The 23,756-nt window shown below is 25.8% G+C and overlaps 1 protein-coding gene across 1 annotated transcript; it reads left to right on the forward strand.

The window, feature by feature from the left end:
* Nucleotides 1-7,002: 7,002 nt before the first annotated feature.
* On the forward strand, nucleotides 7,003-21,848 carry LOC107172347 (scoloptoxin SSD14-like). Its single transcript, XM_089220683.1, has 10 exons — nucleotides 7,003-7,371; nucleotides 16,201-16,416; nucleotides 16,972-17,192; nucleotides 19,219-19,414; nucleotides 19,609-19,809; nucleotides 19,962-20,190; nucleotides 20,269-20,459; nucleotides 20,552-20,792; nucleotides 21,083-21,196; nucleotides 21,281-21,848. Exons 1-10 carry the CDS (start codon nucleotides 7,268-7,270, stop codon nucleotides 21,440-21,442), a joined length of 1,875 nt encoding a protein of 624 aa, XP_089076809.1. The 5' UTR covers nucleotides 7,003-7,267; the 3' UTR covers nucleotides 21,443-21,848.
* The last annotated feature ends 1,908 nt before the right edge of the window (nucleotides 21,849-23,756 follow it).

A 23,756-nucleotide genomic window follows, 5' to 3' on the forward strand; every position in this document is an offset into this window, starting at 1 on the left:
CTATTTGAAATATTTTTTTTCATTGAATAAAATCTAATAAATAATTTGTAAGTCAAAAAAATACTAACATAATATAGTTAATAAAAACTATAAATATAATCTTATATTATGAGTATAACACATTCAAAAAGTAAGACTGATATTGACAATAATTTATTATTATTTTTAGATTCTGAACGAAGTGATGAATGTATTGAGTTTACAATGATGTGTGTGTGTTTTTTTTTTGTCTGTGTACAGCATAACTAGTCGAAATAATGCTTCAATTTCAAACATTAGGGAATGATTTCCGATGTAAAAGTGAATATCCTTGGTGCATTATAGAGGTCAAAAGTAAACATTTTCCAACAGTTTTCAAAAAAATCGAGAAAAACAACAAAAAAAAGCAGGTAAGTCGTGGATGTCGCTCTGCTGTACTGTAGGTTACTGTAATGGATGGGATTAAATTAGAATGCAATGATAGGTATCATTGTATACGAAAAACGATTCTGAACGGAGATGATTTGTCAGTCTAGGATATAATATTATAATATTATATAATATTATATTATATTATATTTAAATATTGTCATATATTCTATTTTGAAACAAATATTTTATTTTTCAATTAAGACGCATTTTGCATATGGCATGGTTAATCAATTAGTGTAGTTATCATGTAGTTATCATAATTCATAATACCTTATATATACGAATACCTGGTTTGAGGATAAATCGTTATCATTACGCGATTTCATAAAAATTTAAAACTCAAACGCTCAAAACATTTTTCCTATAATGATGCTTCAAATTTTCTCTATAGCTATTTGAAGCAAAACTAGTGGAAAACTTGGAGTTAAATTTTATAACCTTAGATATAAATACAAACAATATTATGAATTTTGAACTACAAAATAATTTGAAAATATTCATGGTTTTGACAAATTTTTGTCAATATTTGAAATTCAAATGCTAATAAAAATTTAATTTGAATTTCCGGTGGAAATTTTTTTTGTGATTAAAGATTGAAAAATTTGAAAGGAATCTTGTATTAAATTTTCAAATCTTAAATTTAAAAAGAACATTTTTTATGAATTTCTAGCTTATAATAATTTGCAAATTTTCGTGATTTTTACATATGTTGTAAAAATTTAAATTTAAATGCTTGTAAAAAGAAAATGTGACTATACATTTCTTGTATTTTTCAACTGCTATTGCAAAACTATTTTAGGAGCAATGTATTCAATTTTCAAATCTTAGGTATAAAAGGAAAATTTTTTATGAATTTCTAGAATAAAATAATTTACGAATTTTCGTGATTTTTACGTATATTGTCAAAATTAAAATTTGAATGCATGTAAAAAAAATGTGGCTATATATTTCTTTTATTTTTCAACTGCTATTGTAAAAATATATTATGAGCCTTGTATTAAATTCTCAAATCTTAGAATTAAAAAGAAAAACTTTTATGAATTTCGATCTAAAATAATTTGAAAATTGCCGTAATTTACGTATTAAGTCAATATTTGAACTTCAAATGCTAATAAAAAAAAATCGTGCCTATGTATTCTTATAATTTTTTAATCACTATAAGAATAACTTATGAGGAACTTTGTATTAAATTTTCAAGTATTTTGATAGGGCCAAAATATTTTTATCGACACTTCAAAAAAAATTTTTCAGACAAATTGAAAATTTCAGTCGTCTATAAATATCTCAAAAAAAGTCAAAATATTTTGAAAATTAAATCGTGTAAAGGAAATGCCAATCTAAATAACTGATAAAATTTTCAAGTATTTGCGACTTATACTTTTTGAATAATAACAAATATTTAAATTCGTTTGAGGATAAATCGTTATCGTAATGCTATTTCATAAAAATTTTAAATTCAAACGCACTTAAAATTTTTCCTAATAAGGATGCTTCGAGTTTTCTCTATAGCTACTTGAAAGAAAACTTAGTGTTGTATTTTTAATCCTTAGTTATAAACGCAAACATTTTTATGATTTTTCAACTTCAAAATTACTTGCAAATTTTCGCGTTTTCGACAGATTTCGTAAAATTTTGAACTGTAAACGCTTATTAAAAAAAATTGTGACTTACGATTTTTAATTTTTTTTAACTACGATAAGAATAACTCAAAAGGAACCTTGTATTAAATTAAATTTTCAAGGTTTTTTGGTCGTCCAACATTTTTTTACCGGAACTTCAAAAAAAAATTCTCAAAAAAATTGAAAATTTCAGTTGTCTATATATAACTCAAAAAAAAATCAAAAATTTTTGAAAATTAAACTGTATATAGATAACACTAACATACACATTTGGTGAAAATTTCAAGTATTTACAGTGATAAGTTTTTGAATTACAACCATATAAAAAAATCGATTTGGTCGAAAACTGGTTTTGCGTAAAAATTCCCGTTTTTCTGTCATTTTTTTTTTGTTTTTCTCGATTTTTTTGAAAACTGTTGGAAAATGTTTACTTTTGACCTTTATAATGCACCAAGGATATTCACTTTTACATCGGAAACCACCCCCAAAGTTTGGAATTGAAGCATTATTTCGACTAGTTATGATGTACACAGACACAAAAAAAAAACACACATTATTGTAAAATCAAGACATTCATCACTTCGTTCAGAATCTAAAAATGACAGAAAACCGGAAATTTTTACGCAAAACCATTTTTCGACCAAATCGATTTTTTTATATGGTTTTAATTCAAAACTAATCACTATAAATACTTGAAATTTTCGTCAAATGTTTATGTTAGTGATATATATATACAGTTTAATTTTCTGAAATTTTCGATTTTTTTGAGAATTTTTTTTGAAGTGTTGGTAAAAAAATGTCGGATGACCAAAAAAAATTTGAAAATTTAATACAAGGTTCCTTATAAGTTGTTCTTATTGTAGCTAAAAAAAATTAAAAATCGTTAGTCACAACTTTTTTTTATAAGCGTTTATAATAGTTCAAATTTTTAAGAAATCTATCAAAACTTGAAAATTTTCAAGTAATTTTGAAGTTGAAAAATCATAAAATTTTTTGTGTTTATAACTAAGGATTAAAAATACAAATATTCAAATATTGACAAAAATTCGTCAAAACCATGAATATTTGCAAATTATTTTGTAGTTCAAAATTCATAATATTGTTTGTATTTATATCTAAGGTTATAAAATTCAACACTAAGTTTTCCATAAGTTTTGCTTTAAATAGTTATAAAGAAAATTTGAAGCGTCATTATAGGAAAAATGTTTTGAGCGTTTGAGTTTTAAACTTTTATGAAATCGTGTAATGATAACGATTTATTCTCAAACCAGGTATATGTATATCTATGATAATATAAAGTATTATGAATTATGATAACTTTTTTTTTTTTTTTCCTTATGGTATCGAGGACCGGAGAAGGAACTATGTTGCCAATACTTCTCCTCCAGCCCCCAAGAATTATGATAACTACATGCAATGTTTTTGGAAAAATTGATTAACCATGCCTTATGCAAAACGCGTCTTAATTGAAAAATAAAATATTAGTTCAAAATAGAATATATGACAATATTTAAATATAATATATCCTAGACTGACAAATCATCTCCGTTCAGAATCGTTTTTCGTAGGTATACAATGATACCTATCATTGCATTCAAATCTAACCTACCCTAGTCAGAGGTCCACCCCACCACCTAATGTACAGCAGAGCGATACCCACTTTCCCGCTTTTTTTATTTTTCATGTTTCATAGAAGTTTACGTAAATCACTTTAATTTTCTTAAACTTTGAATTTATTTGTTTGATTTTTTTGATTAGTTGTTACCGATTTCATAATATTATACTCGCATTATGTTGGTGGTTGTTATTAATTAAACTCTTTATTTCGAATATTAGAGTCTGGTGTTGAAAAATACAAATGTACAGCATCTATTTGTGACAAAATTACGAAATTGTTTTCTTGGTATATAAGATAAATTTGTGTGAAACATTCTTATAAATCGTATTTTTATTTTTAACATTTTAAAAATAATTGGAAATATACAACATAATAATATGAAATGTATCAAACCAAATTAAAGACTTATAGTCATGACAAATTTAATCAAAAATAATTTCTAAACTTCTATGATATTTGATATTACCTTCTGTAGTTTTATCTATATTACTCATATATTTTTAACCTTTGTGTATGTGATAATAATAGAATTCATAATTCAATCGTAAACTAAGTAAATGGGGATTGTTACGAACTAGTGCTTAAATTTGGCAATATATAAAATTATAACATATATAGTGGTTTGTAAAACTTAAATCTCAAACTTATCATCGTCGTTATTCATAACATGATAAATATTTTGGACGGCGCTTTGGATAGGCAATTCAAGGGCACTTTAATTTAGATTTTAGAGTAATATTATAATCACATAGATATTGTGTTATAGCATTATACGTTATTTTGATGTATTAATTTAGAAAATAAATATAGGTGTAACATTAGTAAAAAAATTATTTTAAATGTTGGGAGTATCATTACATTGACCTTTCAATTAAAATTACATATTGTACATTTTACGTAGACATAGATTATAATAATTATTAGTATTAAAAAAAAGGCGGGTAAGTCGTGAATGTCGCTCTGCTGTACAGTAGGTTACAAGTGGGTTACTGTAATGGATGGAATTAAATTTTAATCCAATGATATTATATCATTGTATACGAAAAACGATTCTGAGCGAAGATGACGGTTTATCTGTCTAGGATATATTATAGATTATTAAAAAATTTCAAATCTTAGATTTAAAAAGAAAAATTTTTAATAATTTCTAGCATAAAATAATTTATGAATTTTTGTGATTTTTACATAATATGTTGTCAAAATTCAAACTTTAAATGCTTATAAAAAAAAATTGTGACTATGTATTTCTTTTAACTTTCAACTGCTATTGTAAAAATATGTTAGGCGCCTTGTATTAAATTTTCAAATCTTAGATTTAAAAAGAAAATTTTTTATGAATTTCTAGCTTAAAACAATTTGCGAATTTTTGTGATTTTTACGTATTTAGTTAAAATTTGAACTTTAAATGCTTATAAAAAAAAATCGTACCTATGTATTTTTAATATTTTTTAACTGCTATTGTTACAATGTGCTAGAAGCCTTGTATTAAATTTTTAAGATTGTCTACCGAACACATACATTTTTATCGAGATTTATAGAAAAAAAAAAACTAAAAAAGTTGAAAAATTAAAATGTCAGTAAACAGCTCAAAACAATAAAATATATAAAATGCCTATATAAACAATCAGTCAAAATTTCAAGTATCTGCGGTCATTTGTTTTAGAGTTACACCAAAATAAGGAAATTGCTAAAAGTGAAAATCCAATGTTGTAAAAATTTAAATTTAAATGCTCATAAAAATTTAATTTGAATCTCCAGTGGACTTTTTATTTGTGATAAAGATTGAAAAACTTGTTAGGAATCTTGTATTAAATTTTTAAATTTTAGATTTAAAAAGAAATTTTTTTATGAATTTCTAGCTTAAAATAATTTGCGAATTTTTGTGATTTTTACGTATTTTGTCAAAATTCAAACTTTTAATGCTTGTAAAAAAAAATTGTGACTATGAATTTCTTTTATTTTTCAACTGCTATTGTAGCAATATGTTAAGAGCCTTGTATTATATTTTAAAGCTTTTCTGCTTAACAAATAAATTTTTATCGATATTAATTTTAAAAAAACTAATAATGATCGAAAATTTCAAATGCCTATGAATAGTTCAACTTAAGTCGAAAATTTTTGAAAATTGCATGGTAGATATAATATACTTATATAAACATTCGGTGAAAATTTCATGTATCTATGGTCATTTGTTTTAAAGTTATATCAAAAACCAAAATCGATTTTGTCGAAAAATGAGTGTGTGTAAAATTTCCCGTTTTTCACTTTTTCACCCCAAAGTACCAACTGAAGTCAAAAATCGAACACTTTTACTGCCCCAAAACGTGATGACAGACACAAAAAAAAAAAAAAACACATCATGGTAAAATCAATACATTCATCGCTCCGCTCAGAATCTAAAATATGATTGCGTTAAAGGTTGTGTTGGTAGCATTAGCGGAGATATATACAGCATCCATATCAAAAATTAATAGGTTTGAGATACAATTTTTATAAAGTTATAACTTATAATAGTTTTAAAAAATTAGGAAACCCATTGTATTTTAGCAATTTTTTTTTGTCAATACTTAGCATTTTGGTTTACAAGGTACTCAATTTATACGAATTAGTATCATTAGAATCAACATTGCATACAAACTCAGATTTCAGTTTTAAAGGTATTTCATAAACTCAAGGAGGTGTGCAAAACATTCCCCTCCCCCCCAAAAAAGTTTATTTTACCTTCAGGTTATCGTTTTTTCTATCATTGTTGTAATTTTAGCTTTACATTAAATAAATTATATAGATGAGTGTGGATTGGAAGCTATGATTTTAAAATAGGATAAAGTAAATGTAGTCAGCAGTGGTTTTTCTTTTTAGTTCAAAGTGGGGGCTTTAAGTTAGTTTTATTTTATTATGAGTATAATACCCAGATATCTGAAATCAGATATTATTGGGATTTGTGTATCTCGATCTCATATTCCTATATTAAAAATTCAGCAATGGATTTTGGATAATATGTAATCATTAAATGAGAATAGTTGAGAAATTATACACTAAAAAAAATTAAATTTATTTTTGTACGCCTACATAAATAAGTTGCACCCGAGTAAATTTCCGAATAAATCATCAGAATAGAGCAAACAATTAAATATTTAAATTTCATTATGAACAATAACTTTCATTTACTAATACTGTATTTATTGTCATTGTTTTATTTTTCTATATATTAAACGGTCATATTCTTAGCATCATGCTCGAAAATTTAATAGGTAGTATGGTCATTGGTTATCACTTATCAGGTAACATTCGATTATTGAGCATTAATTAGTATCAGTTGTAGGTATGTTATACATTCGCGTAATATGCACAACCACGAGCAACATGGCAGTAGAATTTATCTAATGAATAGTAATAATAATAATAAATTATTCGGGTAATAATGAAAAATAATTTTACTTGCGACGTCTACTACTATAATCACTATCGCAGAACTTAGCTAAATGATTAATAAGTAATTGATTGTGAAAACCACACAGTAACGGTCGTCAGGTTTTGGCTGTCCGTTTGATTTTTGTGATAATTATTATTTTGTTTCACACTTCATAATCATAATTATTTTTTCATTAAATAATATCAAATGGATAAAAATCGCTATGATGCCAATTCCGACGTAAATATATCATCCTTCGACGTAAATGACAAGACGCCGATATTAGGATCTCCGCATGACAACCGTTCTAGGTGAGTTGACAGAGACGTTTTTATACACTTTATGCTTGGAACGAGTTTAAATAGTTATCATTAAATTTAGATAAAATAAATGTTTGTTATTTTTTGATTGTTGGTTGACGTCGTTAATTTTATCAACTCAATCATAATTTTTTTATATTTATTATTGTGGTTTCTCCGTATTACATATTATTATTTAATACTATTTAATAAAACATCTTGTAATTTCGTTTGTTCCTAGCTTTTTTGCTTTTGCAGGAATATATATTTTAATTTAACATAAAAGTATATTGTTTATATTGATAATCGCCCAAAAATACTTTGTTTTTTATCATTCGAATATAGAAAGAAAAAAAAGACGGGCACGAGGATACCGCTCCACTGTAAATTTGGGTGTCATGTTTTCTACTGTTATAGATATGTTTAATTTGAAATTAACGATTAATCATTGCTTAAGAAAAAAGAGTGGGTCCGTTTTCCTTAATAATACGATAAAGTTTTACTCTTAAAAATAGATTAACTTCTTGTCCCTCCAAATATTAAACTATTCAGTCATTATTTCAGTTTTTTATTTGAATCAAACATAAATTACCAAACAAAAAGATAATTTAGATAATTATAAAATAATTTAATTGTTAATTAATTATCAAGGTAATTTATTTATATTTTTATAAAATGACTTACAAATATTATTATTATATTCTTAATACATTCTTTATTGGAGGAAAATGGAAAATGGGGAAAACGGTCAAAATTTATTTTTATTTTTTCGAGGAAATTGTGGACAGTGGAGAAATATGGTATCTCATTTAACTATAGGAAAATAACTACTGGCCAAAAACCAGTTGGGAGTGAATTTGGTACCTATAATGATTACTAAATATATTTTATAATAATATTTCTATAAAGTAATTTACTTTTCTATTGTCTATTTATACACAGTAGATTAAATTAATTTTCGCCGAAATTAATGCATTTAATTTGATTGATTATAACTGTTTCGGAGACTGAAGTCATTGGTTATTACAAATTTTACATAGTTATACATTTAGGGATACATTGTTAGTTGTTACACTAAGTAGAGACATGTAACTATATAGTATGGAAAAGAGAAAACGTATTTGAAAAATATATTGTGATTTTAAAATATAATGATATACCCAATTTAAATGTTTCATTCAATATTATTAAATTATAATCAAATATCTAAAAAAAATTTTTTTCATTATTCTTCGTCTAAATATCTATGATTTTGTCATAATTATCAAATGTCTTTAAAAAAAAACCGTATTAATTTAATTTTTTGATTATTTGGTTACATTGGCTCGTTAGGAATCTTGTATTACATTTTCCAGAATTTCGACCAAACGAATATTTTTTTATCGATAATTATAGATTATATATTTCAAATGTTTATAAATAGCTTGAAAAGAGAAAACAATATGTTTCAAAAATTATTAAATGCATAAAAATGCTAATATTCGGGAAAAATTTCATGTGATTATGATTCTTTACGATTTGCAATAAAATAAGATAATTAAGATTTCATTATGCTTCATTATTCCTTCAGACATCCATCACATTAACAGAATATCACAAATTAATTTGTCTTTGACAAGTTTCAAATAATTTCGTATGATATTTATATCTCCAATCGTTCTTTTAAAATGTTTAGAAAATTGTGTAGTGTTTATGAACATAAATAAATTCTACCCATCGGTATTATATTTTTACATGGGCACAAGTCAACTCCGCCAGAAAAAAAACAGATAAAAATATGTTCATATAATCTCCGCCAGTGCCGTATCTAGGCATTGGCAAGGTGGGCGGTGGCCAAGGGCGCAGTTTAAAATGATCGCACTAGGGGCGCAATTTTTATGTAATTTAAATACTAAAAATTCATTATAAATTTATAACATTGGTTGGTTGCCAAGGGCGCACATAAAGCTAGTTACGGTACTGATCTCCGCCAGTGAAGAAAATCAAGTAGCCGTATAAAATTAATACTATTTATTATTTTAAAAAAAATCATAATTTTAGTATTAGTTCACATTAAAATATAATAGTTAGGTAAATAATGAATATTAAATAAAATATATCAAAAACAATCCAAAAGTAAATCAAAATTACAAACCGCTAAGAGTAAACAATTTATATAATATAGTTAGATAATATAAATTCATAATTTTCATAAGAAATAATCGTTATAAGTAATAATAATCCAAATATATGTACGTAGTTATAAAATGTTATACAATTTATTTCATATTTCTGCTAAATTTATAAAAATAAACTTATGTTGTGTAAACGCCATTGTTGTCACCATGTTACTTATAATAGTCTTGAAAAAATGAAAACATTATTAGTTTACGCCTGGTATATTTTATAATTTAAACTCGTTGGCTTACGTCCAAAATTCCAAATAAAAACAACAAAGCTAAGGAACTACCTATATACAGGCATATGGCAAGTTGATATTCGACAGTAATTTTAATAAACAATTTCTATTTTCGATATAGTTCTTATTAATGAAGTTTCTGCAACATAAGACTATACAGTATATATTGCAAAACTAATTTAATTTGCTTTGAACAATTCAGTATTTACCTATGAAAAATAAATGTACAACTGGCCGCTTATAAGAATCGACGTTATTAACATGATATTATTTTTATTAAAAACAAAACAATAGGTAATAATTAAATAATTAATGTTTTATACCGTCGTGCATTTTTATTAACCTATAAGACATTGAGTTTTTTAAATGATGTGAACATTCACGTGATAAAATTACATGTTGTGAAAAATACACGTGGCATATTTTAGATTCATTTTATCAGTCTTGGACCTGATCTACCTTGTAAAAATTACAAATAATATACCTATACTTACTCAAATGTTGTAGTCAACTAATTAAATGACCAATTATTGATAACCCGATTGATTGATTTGTTTAACAAAATATTTTATCTTATTTATTGTGTTCCCCTACAGAATATCACCATAACTATAAAATATGTTTAAATTGGTACAGCCGGTACAGGTACACAGATATTTTGTACATTTGATTATGAAATGACTTGGATACTTATTAGTAATAAATTATTACAGAATTGTAATATTTGACTATTTTTATAACAATTAAATCTGTTTTTTTTTTTTACTACAAAACACCAATTCTACGAAAAACCTAATTAAAAACTAAAAAGTAAATTGTATAAAATTTGTCCATTCATTTATTGTACAAATATAGTAACTACCTACTTAGCTGTAATTTATATTAATATGTATACTTTTGTAGTTTGGCATGTTATTACGTGACTATATAACACGTATAAGTACAAAGTGCAATTATTGTAATCGATTAGAAATATTAATGTTCTAATTATACATTGATAACACCACATACTAACGAAAATAATCAATTCCCTATTTTCTTTTCTTTTAGACGAGTTTCAACAATATGAGTTGTATCTACATCTTAAATTGATTCTGAATTTTTTTAATAATTCCTATTATTAGCAATTATTTATATCATTTAAAAACTGATTTATTCATATAACTCAATGTTTTATTTTGAATTAAATTTAAACAAGATATAATAAAACTATAAAAGTTTATTTTATGGGTTACATATTTTATTACAATTTTTGTATTATATGAATTTAAAGAAGATACATTTCGCATGAATTATTTAAACACCTAAATATCCTTTTTTATTATAATTCTTGTAGGTAGTTTATTTCATCATATACTATTATTTGATTATGATATTTGCAATTATGACTTAGGTATAATAATAATTTGTTTTTTAAACTTCATCATAATGCATTATTTTGAAATCAACAGTTTTGTACGTATAAGCAATTGTAGAATTAGAAATTTTTTTTTAAATGTATAATGATAACTTATAACTAAGTCGTATATTGTACAATATATTTATAGTTTATTATAAAAAATTGGTTTAATATTTCATAGATACTTATTGAAAATTAATTTATACGGCTTGACTAAAGAAAAGTTGCGCGTCGTACCTGTGTATAAAATTGACAGTTTTAAATGCTCTTAACTTATTTGAAAATTAAATATCAATAAAAACCTAAGCGAAGCTTCAGATAATATTTTTACCTTTACTTGTAAGTTTCACATCAGGTGAATTCATTCTATAGTGTTGAAAATTATAGATTAATATGGATTCTTCTGAACGTAAAATGTTCTACATTATGCGTTGGTAAAACGGAGTCAACTACAACTGTCAACACATGAGGGTACAACATCTTCTTAATTAGTAATTTAAATACGAAAATTAATTGTAGGTATATTGATAGTAAATATAATTATTTATACTATTATTTATCCACGTTTTCATTTGTACTACCAGATTGATAAATATATTAATTGAAAATTATAGTTTATGTTTTATTCGTTATTTAGTATAGATTATAGGTATAATAGGTAAGTATACTCTAGACTTTAGATGGTGATAAATATTATAATTATTGTATTATTATTTGTTACTGTATGTATTTTATACATTTCTATATATTACTCGTTGAAAATTTAAATCGATCTTCTTGTGGCTTATTAATAATTTCATAATTATATTCAGATAACATACAATTTTAACAATGAACATTGAATTTGGTTTCTCCCATCCCATTACAACTACTACCTAGCAACCTAGCTTAATACTTTTAGGTTCATTGAATATTAATGAATTACTATACCTAGGAAGAAATTAAATTTCTGTCTCGCACTGTAGTTAATTTTTTCATTTTTTGACTATCCAATACCTATTTAATATTTATATAGTTTTATAATTAATCCATATGTTATATTTTACGTTTATTTAATAAGTTAATAATAACGCGTACCTCTTTCAATGATATTGTTATATTATAACTTCAGACTTTTAAGAAAGAGGTTTTTAATTGTAAATACATATAACATTTTAAATTTAGATTTAGATTATATATACATAATATCAAAATGTATTCTTCAATGTTAATTGGATTTATCACTTAGTTTATACTGATAAATGCACGATTGACCCGATTACTTGTTGATTACTTATTCCACCTATGGATTTGAAAAAAAAACCAATATATGGTTCTATTTCCACTCCATGTATGATCGATTATTTTTTGAACTAGACTAATTGGACCTATAATTAAAATTATGTAACACATTCGACATTATTTAAAATCATTAATTATTGATTATTCAAATAAATAATTATTGAATTTCGTTTTTTTAATAAATGTTCGCCCAAATTACTCGATATTATTATTCAAAACTTATTTCTATGTACTTAATTTTGTTCATTGATTATAATTTTTATTTAATTTATCAGGGTAGCCTACTAGGTAGCCTGATAATTTTTGGTGTACATACTGATTTTAGCACAGATTTATTAGGGAACTTACTTACAAATTGGAACCACGATTTTATGAATGCGCACAAATCAAAAATATAAAATTATATATTGTAAATAATTGTTGTAATTAATTGTTATAACAAGAGTTTAAATTAAAAAAAAGTGCATAAGTGGGTACCTATCGCTCTGTTATATAGTAGAGATGGAGAGTAGGTCACTAACAATTCTTAATGGATGTATTAAATTTGAATACAATGACAGGTATCATTGTATATGAAAAACGATTCTGAACGGAGATGAATTGTTAGTCTAGGATATATTATATTATCTATATTTAAATTATAATATATTTTTATACGCTCACAAACTATTTTCTATATTAACTCTGGAGTTTACGGTTATTTAAGTTAAGTCAAGTTATGGAGAACCTTGTGTTAGGTTTTTTTAAACTTAGGTATCACAACGATTTTATGAATTTTCAACTTTATAATTCCATGCAAATTTTCGTGATTTTGACATATTTCGTAAACATTTTAACTTTAAATGCTTATAAACAAAAATTGTAAAGAAAGATTTTGATTTTTTTTACTACAATAAGTACAACTTATAATAAACCTTGTATTAAATTTTACAGATTTTTGGATAGCCAATTTTTTTCCATAAGCATTTCAATAAAAAAAACCTTACACTTATACTAACTTATACTCAAAATATTTTAAAAACTTAATCGTAAACAGATAACGCTAATTTAGTCAAATTCGCTTATAACGATCTTCTGGTGACTTAGGAAATTTGATAGTTTTAACCGAACTTCATTATATCCGGATCATAAACAAGTAACATGAATTTTTTAAAAATTCATTTATCAAACACATTTTTTACTTTTTAATTTTATTTAAGATTACATGTTTTAACATTCAAGGTATTTATATAAATTTTAATAAAAGTATATAATATAATATATAATATATGTTAACGATTTTTTTTGAAAAATAATCTATAATAGTAGTTTGCTTATAATTTGGAATATTTTTAGATCGTTGTATTTTGAACCATTCCAAGAGAGCCTGATCGACGACTTGATGTTGGCTAAATTGTAATCTTTTATTAGATGTCACGTCTTTTGAAAAACGCTTTTTATTTGGTCTTTTGATTTCCATATGGTAGATAGTGTTGATTGACTGATTCCTAGCTCTTGGCAAAGATCTTTATTAGAAACACCACTTTCTAAACGTTCAATTATCTTCACTTTTTCAGCAATAGTGAAACAGTGTTTTCTTTTATTTGACATTTTTAACTTAATCGGAACGTGTCTAAACGGATACCAATCAAAACGGCGACTAAAGACCCGTTTTACAATCATAGTTTAAACCTCGGTTATGCTTGAACCACTGATTTTACCGGCCGAATTCCGTCGTTTAACCGGAGTTCAACTATTGTAATGCAGGCTCTAAGGGCCCGTTTTACAATAGCTAATTTAACTCGTGTTCAGCGAAACTTGGTTCATCAACTGATCTTAGTTTAAGTTATCGGCGGTTTCACAATCTCAGGTTTTTGTCGGTTCAGTTGAACTGTGGTTAATAGATAATTTTCTACAATTGATAAGGTTAAATCTTGCCTGATAAGGTAATTTATGATAAGAAATTGGTTCTCGCGTTTGTGGTTTTTCGCTTTTGAAGTTTAGAATATTGTTCTTAAATCTTAACTCCTAAATTATTATTATATAAATTTTTAACTAAGTATTAATTAGTACCTATATAACTATGTCGTATTACGAAGATGATGATGATAATTTGACAGATGACGAAGATTTCATAGAACTCGCGGTTATCGTAGCTTTTCCTCGAAAAAAAAATTTGTTTCTTGAGCGGGTAGGGTAAACCTAATAACCTAACCTAACCTAACGTATGCTGTATATATATAATACGGCCGTACAAGACACATTATTTGTTACAGATAAGATTAAGAATTATCGATAAATCAAATTTACTATACAATGTAGGCTAGGTTAGGTTAGGTTAAGTTATTTTCCAATTTTCGTTTTAAAATGACATCGCTATATCCAGATTATTGTTATAATCGATGTCGTTATAAACCAATAAAAGTACTACACATCATATATAAAACCAACCAAATACATTGCTTGGAATCGTTTTACCCGGAATATCGTTATATAGTATACGAGTATACGTCATCGTTATATACAAATTTGACCGTATCAACATTTGGCGAAAATTTCAAGTATTTACAATGTTTCATTTTTGAGTTAAAGCAAGATAAAAAAATTGATTTCGTCAAAACTGATTATTCGATTGAATGATATTTGGGCCTAACACTTTTAATTAAGCCTATCTTCTGACCATAGATCTAATATATCTCTGTACCAAATTTCGTAGCAATTGGTCCAGCCGTTTAGGAATGCATAAAGGAAAAATACACAGACAGAAATCCATTTTTATATAAGGGGTCAACAAATAGCGGCCAGCAGATAAGAAAAAAAACTAAAAACTGTTAATATTTTCCTAACACCAGAAGTGTAATTTATCATTTTTGTTCATCGGTTTTCATTGGCGTCAGCAATTTTTATGGCTTGCGAATAATTGCGAATAATTTCCAGATCATCGATGTTTGTGTTTTTTTTCTGTCATTAATCACCTTTTAGGGCAGTAAAAATGCTTAGATTTTCCACTTAAATATATTTTTTGGTAGGAAAGTGAATTTAGATTTTGTTTATTTTTGATAGGGAAAGAGAGTCAAAAATAAAACATTCCCAGAAATTTTCAAAAGCAATAGAATCAAAAAAAAAACAAAATTTTTGCAAAATATTTTTGGTTTAACTCAAAAAAAAAATACTTCAAATTTTCAAAATATTTTAACAATTTTTGAGCTATTGATAGGCATGAGAAAATTTTAATTTGTTTCTATGAGTAATGAGTATTGAAGAAAAGTTTTTATCTAGACAAAAGCTTGACTAAATAACCAATTTAACACAAGGTTCCTCATATGTTTTTATAAAAACAATTAAAAGATACAGATACATAGACACAATTTTTATTTATTTTTTTTATTAGCATTTTAATTTTAAATTTTAACAAATTTCATAAGGCTAGGGATTGTAAATTTAAAACATAGTTCTGGTAAATAATTAGTTAACTACATACAAACAAAACTACAAAATACACAAATATATTTTAAGTATTTAAGTAAATTAATTCAATTTACGTATAATAACATTAAAATAAAATATTTTAATAGCAGCAATATCATGAAATATACTTATATTAATATAATATAAAAAAATTTTCGTTCAGAACTGTGTTTCGTACACCTACATTGATTTTTTTCTAATGAAATCAAATTGTAATTATTATTTCTCATTCTATCATACATTATTTTTTATTAAATACTTTTAATTGTATTACACCTGATAAATCAATCTGTGGAACTGTATTGTTTATTTTCAGATTACTATCAAAACGATGTGTTATTCTAGTTCTAGTTGGAGTGGTGCTATTGTTCGGTGTTTCAGTTACATCCATAATATTATACTCAAAATACTTTGGCTTCAACACCAGAACCCCTGACCCGGAATTCCCGTTGCCACCGTCAAGTATGCCAATGGGCTTGTACCATAATGTCGGTGTCGTATCAAACGGTGGACCATGTGCACAAATCGGAGTGTAATGCAAATCAATAAATTATTAATTTTAAGCATAATAATAATTTGATCAGATACAATATTTTGATTTTTGATGGCTTAAATTATCCTAAAGAAGATAGTATTTGCATGTTAACTACTTATATTTATGTACATATCTATATAGTTTTAAACAGGCGATCACGATATCGTGTGTATTACTTAGAATATCTACCTCCCTATTTATTTTCAAAATAATCTATAGAGTAAAATATTGTGAATAATAATAAACTTTCAATTTTGTTTTTATTTAAAAAAATGTGTTTTTATTTATTAATAATAAATACCATAAAACCATGTAATTTTTTTTCTACTTTAAATTTTAACTTGCCTTTTTTGCAAAACTTTCACGTTTATTACATCTATAAAAACAAATTTAGGACATTGTAGTATTTTATATTTCAGCTGTCAGTCGCATACTGCACAACCTAGAGTAAAAATAATCATACAATTTCGTTATTATTTTTTTAAGATTTCAAACATTTGAGATGCTTGTCAATAATAAATCCCTGCATTTTCGATTGTTTTTTTTAAACAGGGATGTGATGTCAAAAGGTGGAAATGCCATAGATGCCGCAATAGCTACAATTTTATGTGACGGTGTCGTATGTCCTCATCAAATGGGTGTTGGTGGAGGATTTATAATGAGTTTTTACAATGCCACAACCAAAAAAGTAATGTCAATCAATGCACGTGAAACAGCTCCAGCCGCAGCGACTACGAACATGTTTGTAAAAGATCCAATGAGTTCTATAAACGGTATGTATTACAAAAAATACAAATTTTAATCTCACATAAAGCAATATAAACTAGATTTTTTAATTGGGAGGGGTAATGGTTGATGGCTTTAGTTTAATTAGTACCTCTAGTTTATTCTTTGAAATTTTGAATTTGATATTATCTAATATAATTGTAAGTCTATTTATTTGTTACTCAACATATTATGCATTTGCATTAACAATATTATACCAAATTGCATTATATTATTATGTTTTGATTTCAATATAAGTTCTTTATTGCATAGTTTTATAAAATATAGTCAAAATTAAAAGCATATTGAGAATTGCCTGATTATTTTCCAAGGAAATAGTTAATAGCGAATTAATTTGATAAATATAAGAGTTTCTATATACCTATCTTAAACAAATTAACTAGACGATTTTACAAATTTAAAAAAAATCAAATACAATTATTACTGTAAATTATCTAATATACTATACACAATTACCTTTAATTTTTTTAAATTCTTACTAAATTACAGTGTATTACTATGTACATGTGTATATGTGTGTGTAAAATAAAATGTGTTTATTAGTCGTTAAGTGTTTATAGACATTCAATATTCGTATCATAAATTAATTAATGGTTATCTACAACCAACCTATTAATAATGTAAATTCAAACATAAGTTTATTGTATATACTATATTTGAATGATAAGGTTTCAGTGACAAACAAAAAACAAAAATTTTAAAAATCGATTGGTACCTATCTCAACTACATTATTATATCACGTTTTAATATAATTGTGAAATTTACAGTGTTTATTACAAATTAATATTATCTCAGTTACATGCAGCTAGCAAAGAGGAGTCGGGTTTTATGTATTGTTATTTCTACAAAATATATTATAGTACCTAATATATGTAAATATAATATTATTTATGGTTAAATAAGTACTTCAATATGATTTGGCAGCTTAAAAAATAGTATTTTGTGAGGGGTAGGGACGACGATATCCAAATCCCCCCCCCCCCCGTAATTTCGCGGCTGTAAAGTTTTAAGATATGCTTATCAAAATGTACTTACATTCGTAGCTTATCAATAAATCAATAAAGGAAATTAGCATGTGTGAACAATGATTTTCAGCTATTTGCTCTTTATAAATAAGATGTCTATAAAAAATTTAAAAAGTGGACAAGTGGGTATCGCTCTGTTGTATAGTAGAGATGAAGAGTAGGTCACTATAATGGATGTGTTAAATTTGAATTCAATGACAGGTATCATTGTATACGAAAAACAATTCTGAACGGAGATGAATTGTTAATCTAACATATATATTATATTACCTACGTATATTTAAATTATAGTTAATTTTTATACGCTCACAAAATGTTTTCTATGTTGACTCTGGAGTTTTTTTTTTACAGTTATTTAAAGAAAAAGTTATGGATAATCTTGTGTTAGGTTTTTTAACCTTAGGTATAAATCACAACGATTTTATGAATTTTCTACTTCATAATTACAACTTATAATAAACCTTGTATTCAATTTTAAAGATTTTTTGGATAGCCAAATTTGTTTTATAGACATTTCAATAAAATTAACTTACGAGTATACTTATACTAACTTATACTCAAAATTATATTTTGAAAATTTAATCGTAAATAGATAACGCTACTATAAACATTTGGTGAAAATTTTAAGTATTTACAATGATTCATTTTTGAGTTACAGAAAAATAAAAAAATCATTCTTGTCGAAATTGATTATGCGTAAAAATTCCTGTTTTTCGTTACTTTTTTAGGGTTTTTGCTGTCGCTTTTGAAAACTTCTGAAAATTTTTTATTTTTGATCCCCTCCAAAGTACCAACAAGATGGATTTTCTTTTTCAAAGAGGGATTTAAGTAAAAAACCAAAGCATTATTTCTACTCCAAAACATAATGACAAAAACAAAAAAAAAGTGTTTAAAAAAAATACACCATTGTTCAGAATCTAAAATAAACAAATTATAAATATTCATTCAATTACACACTAATTTTTATATTTACTTAAAACATTTCAGGAGGTTTGGCTGTTGGAGTTCTAGGGGCATTTAAGGGTTATTCAGATATTTATAAATTATACGGTGGTGGAGTTTCATGGGAATCACTTTTTGAACCAACAATCAAATTATGTGAAGATGGCATAAAGATCAGTAAACATCTAGAAATAAGTTTGAAAGATGATGTAGAAATAATAAAAGCTGATCCAATGCTCAGGTATAATAATATATAACGAGAATATTCATTTATATATTTATAATTTATATCTTAAGTTATATGTTTTTTTTTTTATATACGAGTTAAATTATATACATTAAAATAAATAAATAAAAATATTTAGATATATTTCAATGTATCCTATAATACCTATTGTTTGATTAGATGAAAAAATATTCATAATTTGTTTGTAGACTAACATTCTTTGATGAAAATACCGGACATTCGAAGAAAGTTGGAGAAATTTATAAATTACCAAAGCTAGCAGAAACGTTAAGAACCGTAGCAAAAGAAGGAGTAGATGCCATATATAATGGATCATTAACATCAATATTAGTAGACGATCTGAAAAATGTCAATGGTATAATCACAAAAGAAGATTTAGCAAATTATTAGTAAGTTTATATTATTCAAATAAAATGTTGTACAGTGTTATTGTCATCATATATTTACAATTACAATACATTTTTAATTATTTTTACATAAAAATACTATTTACTCATTTCTTAAATAAAAAACTAATAAAAATAAATTCCATAATTTACAGTGTTGAAATCGAAGAATCTTTTTCCGTAAAATTGAAGAGTGGATATACAATACATGCCGGGCCACCTCCGGGTTCTGGCATAATATTAGCATTCATTCTCCGTATATTGGACGGAATTTTACCTGCACCCAATACTGGCTTAGACGCACATCGTTTGGTGGAAGCATTTAAATTTGGATACGGCGAAAGAACCCATTTAGGAGATCATAAATTTGTAAACGTGTCTCAAGTGTGTTTTATCTAGCAGTCCCATCGAATAAAGTGCAATATTATGATATAATACATTTGAATAAATTTAATTTTTCAGATTTACAATAAAGTAAAGTCGGATACTTACATGGACAGCATACAAAAAAAAATATCCGATAATTTCACTTCGCCAGACCCTAAATACTATGGTGCAGATTTTGTTATGCCAGACAATCATGGAACCGCCAACTTAGCCACAATTGATTCGATGGGAAACGTTGTCGTATGTACCAACACAATCAACACACAGTGAGTATAGATTTTCTGAATTTCCCGAAATTGATTACGTATAAAAATTAAATAATGTATTAACATGTCGTATTTTGTATATTTTATTTTAGTTTCGGCAGTGGTTTCATGTCCCCTAACACAGGTATTATTTTTAATAACCAAATGAACGATTTTTCCACCCCGGGAGTCTCCAACCATTACGGAATTCCATCGTCACCGTCCAATTTCATAAAACCAGGAAAACGACCAATGTCTTCTATGTGTCCAACTATATTTACCGACAAAAATGGTGATTTTGTTCTCGCAGCAGGAGCAGCAGGGGGTTCGAAAATCACTCTTGCTACTTCTTATGTAAGATTTTTTTGATTTATTAATTTGGTTTTAAAAAGTTTTCAATATTTATAATGTATGCGTGCAATCTTATACAACACGATTCTTTTAAGAAAAATAGGGTTTACTGTTAAAATAATTGTTCATTATACTTTAATAAGACATAAAATATTAGCTCAGGCAGTTTTAGGAAAATGTATTGATTTTGATAGTAATTATTTCTAATTTGATATGTTGTTATTAAAAAATCGATATTAGTTCAATATGACCACCGTAACAACAACAACAAAAAAAAAATGTTTTTTTTACAGGCCTCCGCTCTAAAACTATGGTACAATAAAACATTGAAAGAAGTAATAGACAAACCTAGAATTTATCACCAACTTATGCCTATGCAAGTTCAATACGAATACGGAACGACTAAGGTAGAATATAATTATGATAGATATTATATTCTTCGTCTTAAATTATATAAAATTATTATTAAAGTCATATTTTTATATTTTCAGGATGTAGTGCAAAAACTTAAAGATATCGGTCACACAGTAGTTAGATTGAAAGATAATGGTGGTTCAGGTGGTTCAGCAGCATCAGCTATTGCCAGGTCTTCGTCAGGAATGATCGAGGTTATGCCTGATTTTCGGCGGAAAGGCAATTCATCTGGATATTAATACGAAGATATTAAATTATCGTACCGATCGTGATTATGTGTGTGCTCAATATTACTTGCTTATTTAATATATGTTGATCAAAAAGTAATTTGAAATATATAGCATTACTTATTTTTATAAGTTATTTATATCTGTACCTATGTAATATATTATATTTAAGCGAACCACTATAATAGTATAATAATTGATAATTTCAAATGCATTGAAATATAAGTATTGACGTATTGTAAATATTTATAATCACAATGAATGGTTCTTTTCTATATTATAGGTCTTTGCTTTGTACTACAGCATCGTGTTTGTGTAAATGTGTAGCCCTTTCCATAATTTTTTTTTTGTACCAACGATTTAACAACTGATAAGCTAGTGTATTTTTTAAGAAATAAATTATTCTAGAAATCTAAAATTGGTTTCATTATTAGTTGAATAAGCATCAAACCTTCTACTATGTATATATAAGCGTTTAAAAATATGGTCCTTTGATATCCTTGAGATTCCAAAAATTATTATTTTAATAAATTTATTTTTAAAGAGAACATGGGGTGTTAGTCGCTTTGTGAATGTTAGAAAATAATAATAATATAACCATGATATGTAAGTATTCATAAAAAATGACAATAATATGTAAACACTTAAATTTTCTCGAAAGCCAACAATATAAGTAAAATAAAAATATATTAGGTAGGTATCTAAATAAAAATATTATTCTACTTGTATTATGAATAGCTGTGGGTAAATTACTATCAGTAGTTGGCAGTTGCAAATACAATTTCTTACACGATTTTATCGGCATTAATTTAAAGATTTCGTATAATTTATACATGGTGAAGATCTATGTATAATAATATAGATTTTTCATTCATAGTTATTACGGGAATGGGTAAATTGGGTGCGAGATAAGTTTGATACATTTTGAAAGCGGTAAATTGAGTCCCGGGAAAAGAAGATTTTAGATCCCGGCTACTAATTAAAATGATAAAAAATAAATTTATTATTATTACATAATATATTACATTAAATTATTGTATACATTTATATTGAATAAAGATTACAAAAATTTCATTACTATACATAAATTTTTTGCAACACGATTGCGTATTTAGATGCGGGTTAAAGTACCTTTAAGAAAAAATAAATAAACACAATTGCATATGAAACTTTATGCAACGTTGTCAAATTTACTAATTTCATCGTATATAAAATAAATAATAATATAATATAATATATATTAATTAAAAAAAATAAATAGAATGAGGTTAACTAAATAATAAAAAAGTAATTAGTAAACAAATAAAATTATCGTAATAAAATTTTTTTTAGATGCTTGAATTTAAATTTCTTGACATCTATAGCTTACTAATTTTAAATATTGAATTACATTTTTATGGATTTTATACTCATCAATATCCTTTATTGTAATTCGAATTCTGTTTAATTCTTTTTTGCCATTTTCTTTACTCTCATATCCAACCACATATCCAACTCTCTCTATTCACCAATTGCATAATTGATCTGGTCTTTCAATATTTGAATAACAATATGTGTTGGAGGATGAGCAGTGTGAAATTTTCCATTTTAAGTCCTATGAAATTTTTCAGGACCATTTGTTGTACTAAAAATACTTGATAATTCGATTGATAAAAAAAATTTAATTTCATAAAATAAGACCGACTTTGATTCAAAAATAGGTAAAAATGCAAAAAGTCTCAAAAAATCCAAAAAAGCAAAATAAAATGTTTAATTTGAATTCTCTGTATCATGAAACACATTTTTAGCTTACTCTGCTATTTTTGAAGCATCTCATAAGAAATATGTAAATGCTATAAAATCTCAACCCTGGTCATATATGGTATATACCGGTATAAAAATTAGAAACAACGCCTAAGACTTCGTACGCAATCCTGTAGGTAGTTAAAAATCAGGTAAAATCATACGGAATCGTGTAGCTTAAAAAGGTATCGCTGATAACGAACGTACGCAATCGTGTTTTACCCGAACAAGCACTACTTATCCGTATCTTCCTCACATTTAATTAAAGGTACGATATTACAAAATTATTGACTTTTAATGAGTGTATCGTTATTTTATATTTGGAAATAAACAATTATATAATTTATAATATTTTATAAATAATATCACTGTTTTAATTAGTATAGCAGGGGCTTACAATCTTTTTTTCACGGGACCCAACTTACCTCCCACCTTTTTTTCCGGGGACCCAATTTATCGTTTAAGGGTAATTAGGAACCCAATTTACCAAACCCGGTTATTACAACTTAGTTCATAATATATTACACAATTATAAACCATACAC

This window comes from Diuraphis noxia, unplaced genomic scaffold (assembly GCF_037042655.1).
Source record: "Diuraphis noxia isolate RWA-SAM2 unplaced genomic scaffold, SU_Dnox_SAM2 contig0002, whole genome shotgun sequence".
Classification (NCBI taxonomy): Eukaryota; Metazoa; Arthropoda; class Insecta; order Hemiptera; family Aphididae; genus Diuraphis; species Diuraphis noxia.

What these genes read in the sequence shown, in the direction of transcription:
- LOC107172347 (XM_089220683.1), top strand. Translation starts at nt 7,268, where the DNA reads ATGGATAAAAATCGCTATGATGCCAATTCCGACGTAAATATATCATCC. An exon ending in TCCAATGAGTTCTATAAACG is followed by an intron (nt 17,193 to 19,218) that starts GTATGTATTACA and finishes AAAACATTTCAG; the next exon opens with GAGGTTTGGCTGTTGGAGTT. An exon ending in GAAGATTTAGCAAATTATTA is followed by an intron (nt 19,810 to 19,961) that starts GTAAGTTTATAT and finishes CATAATTTACAG; the next exon opens with TGTTGAAATCGAAGAATCTT.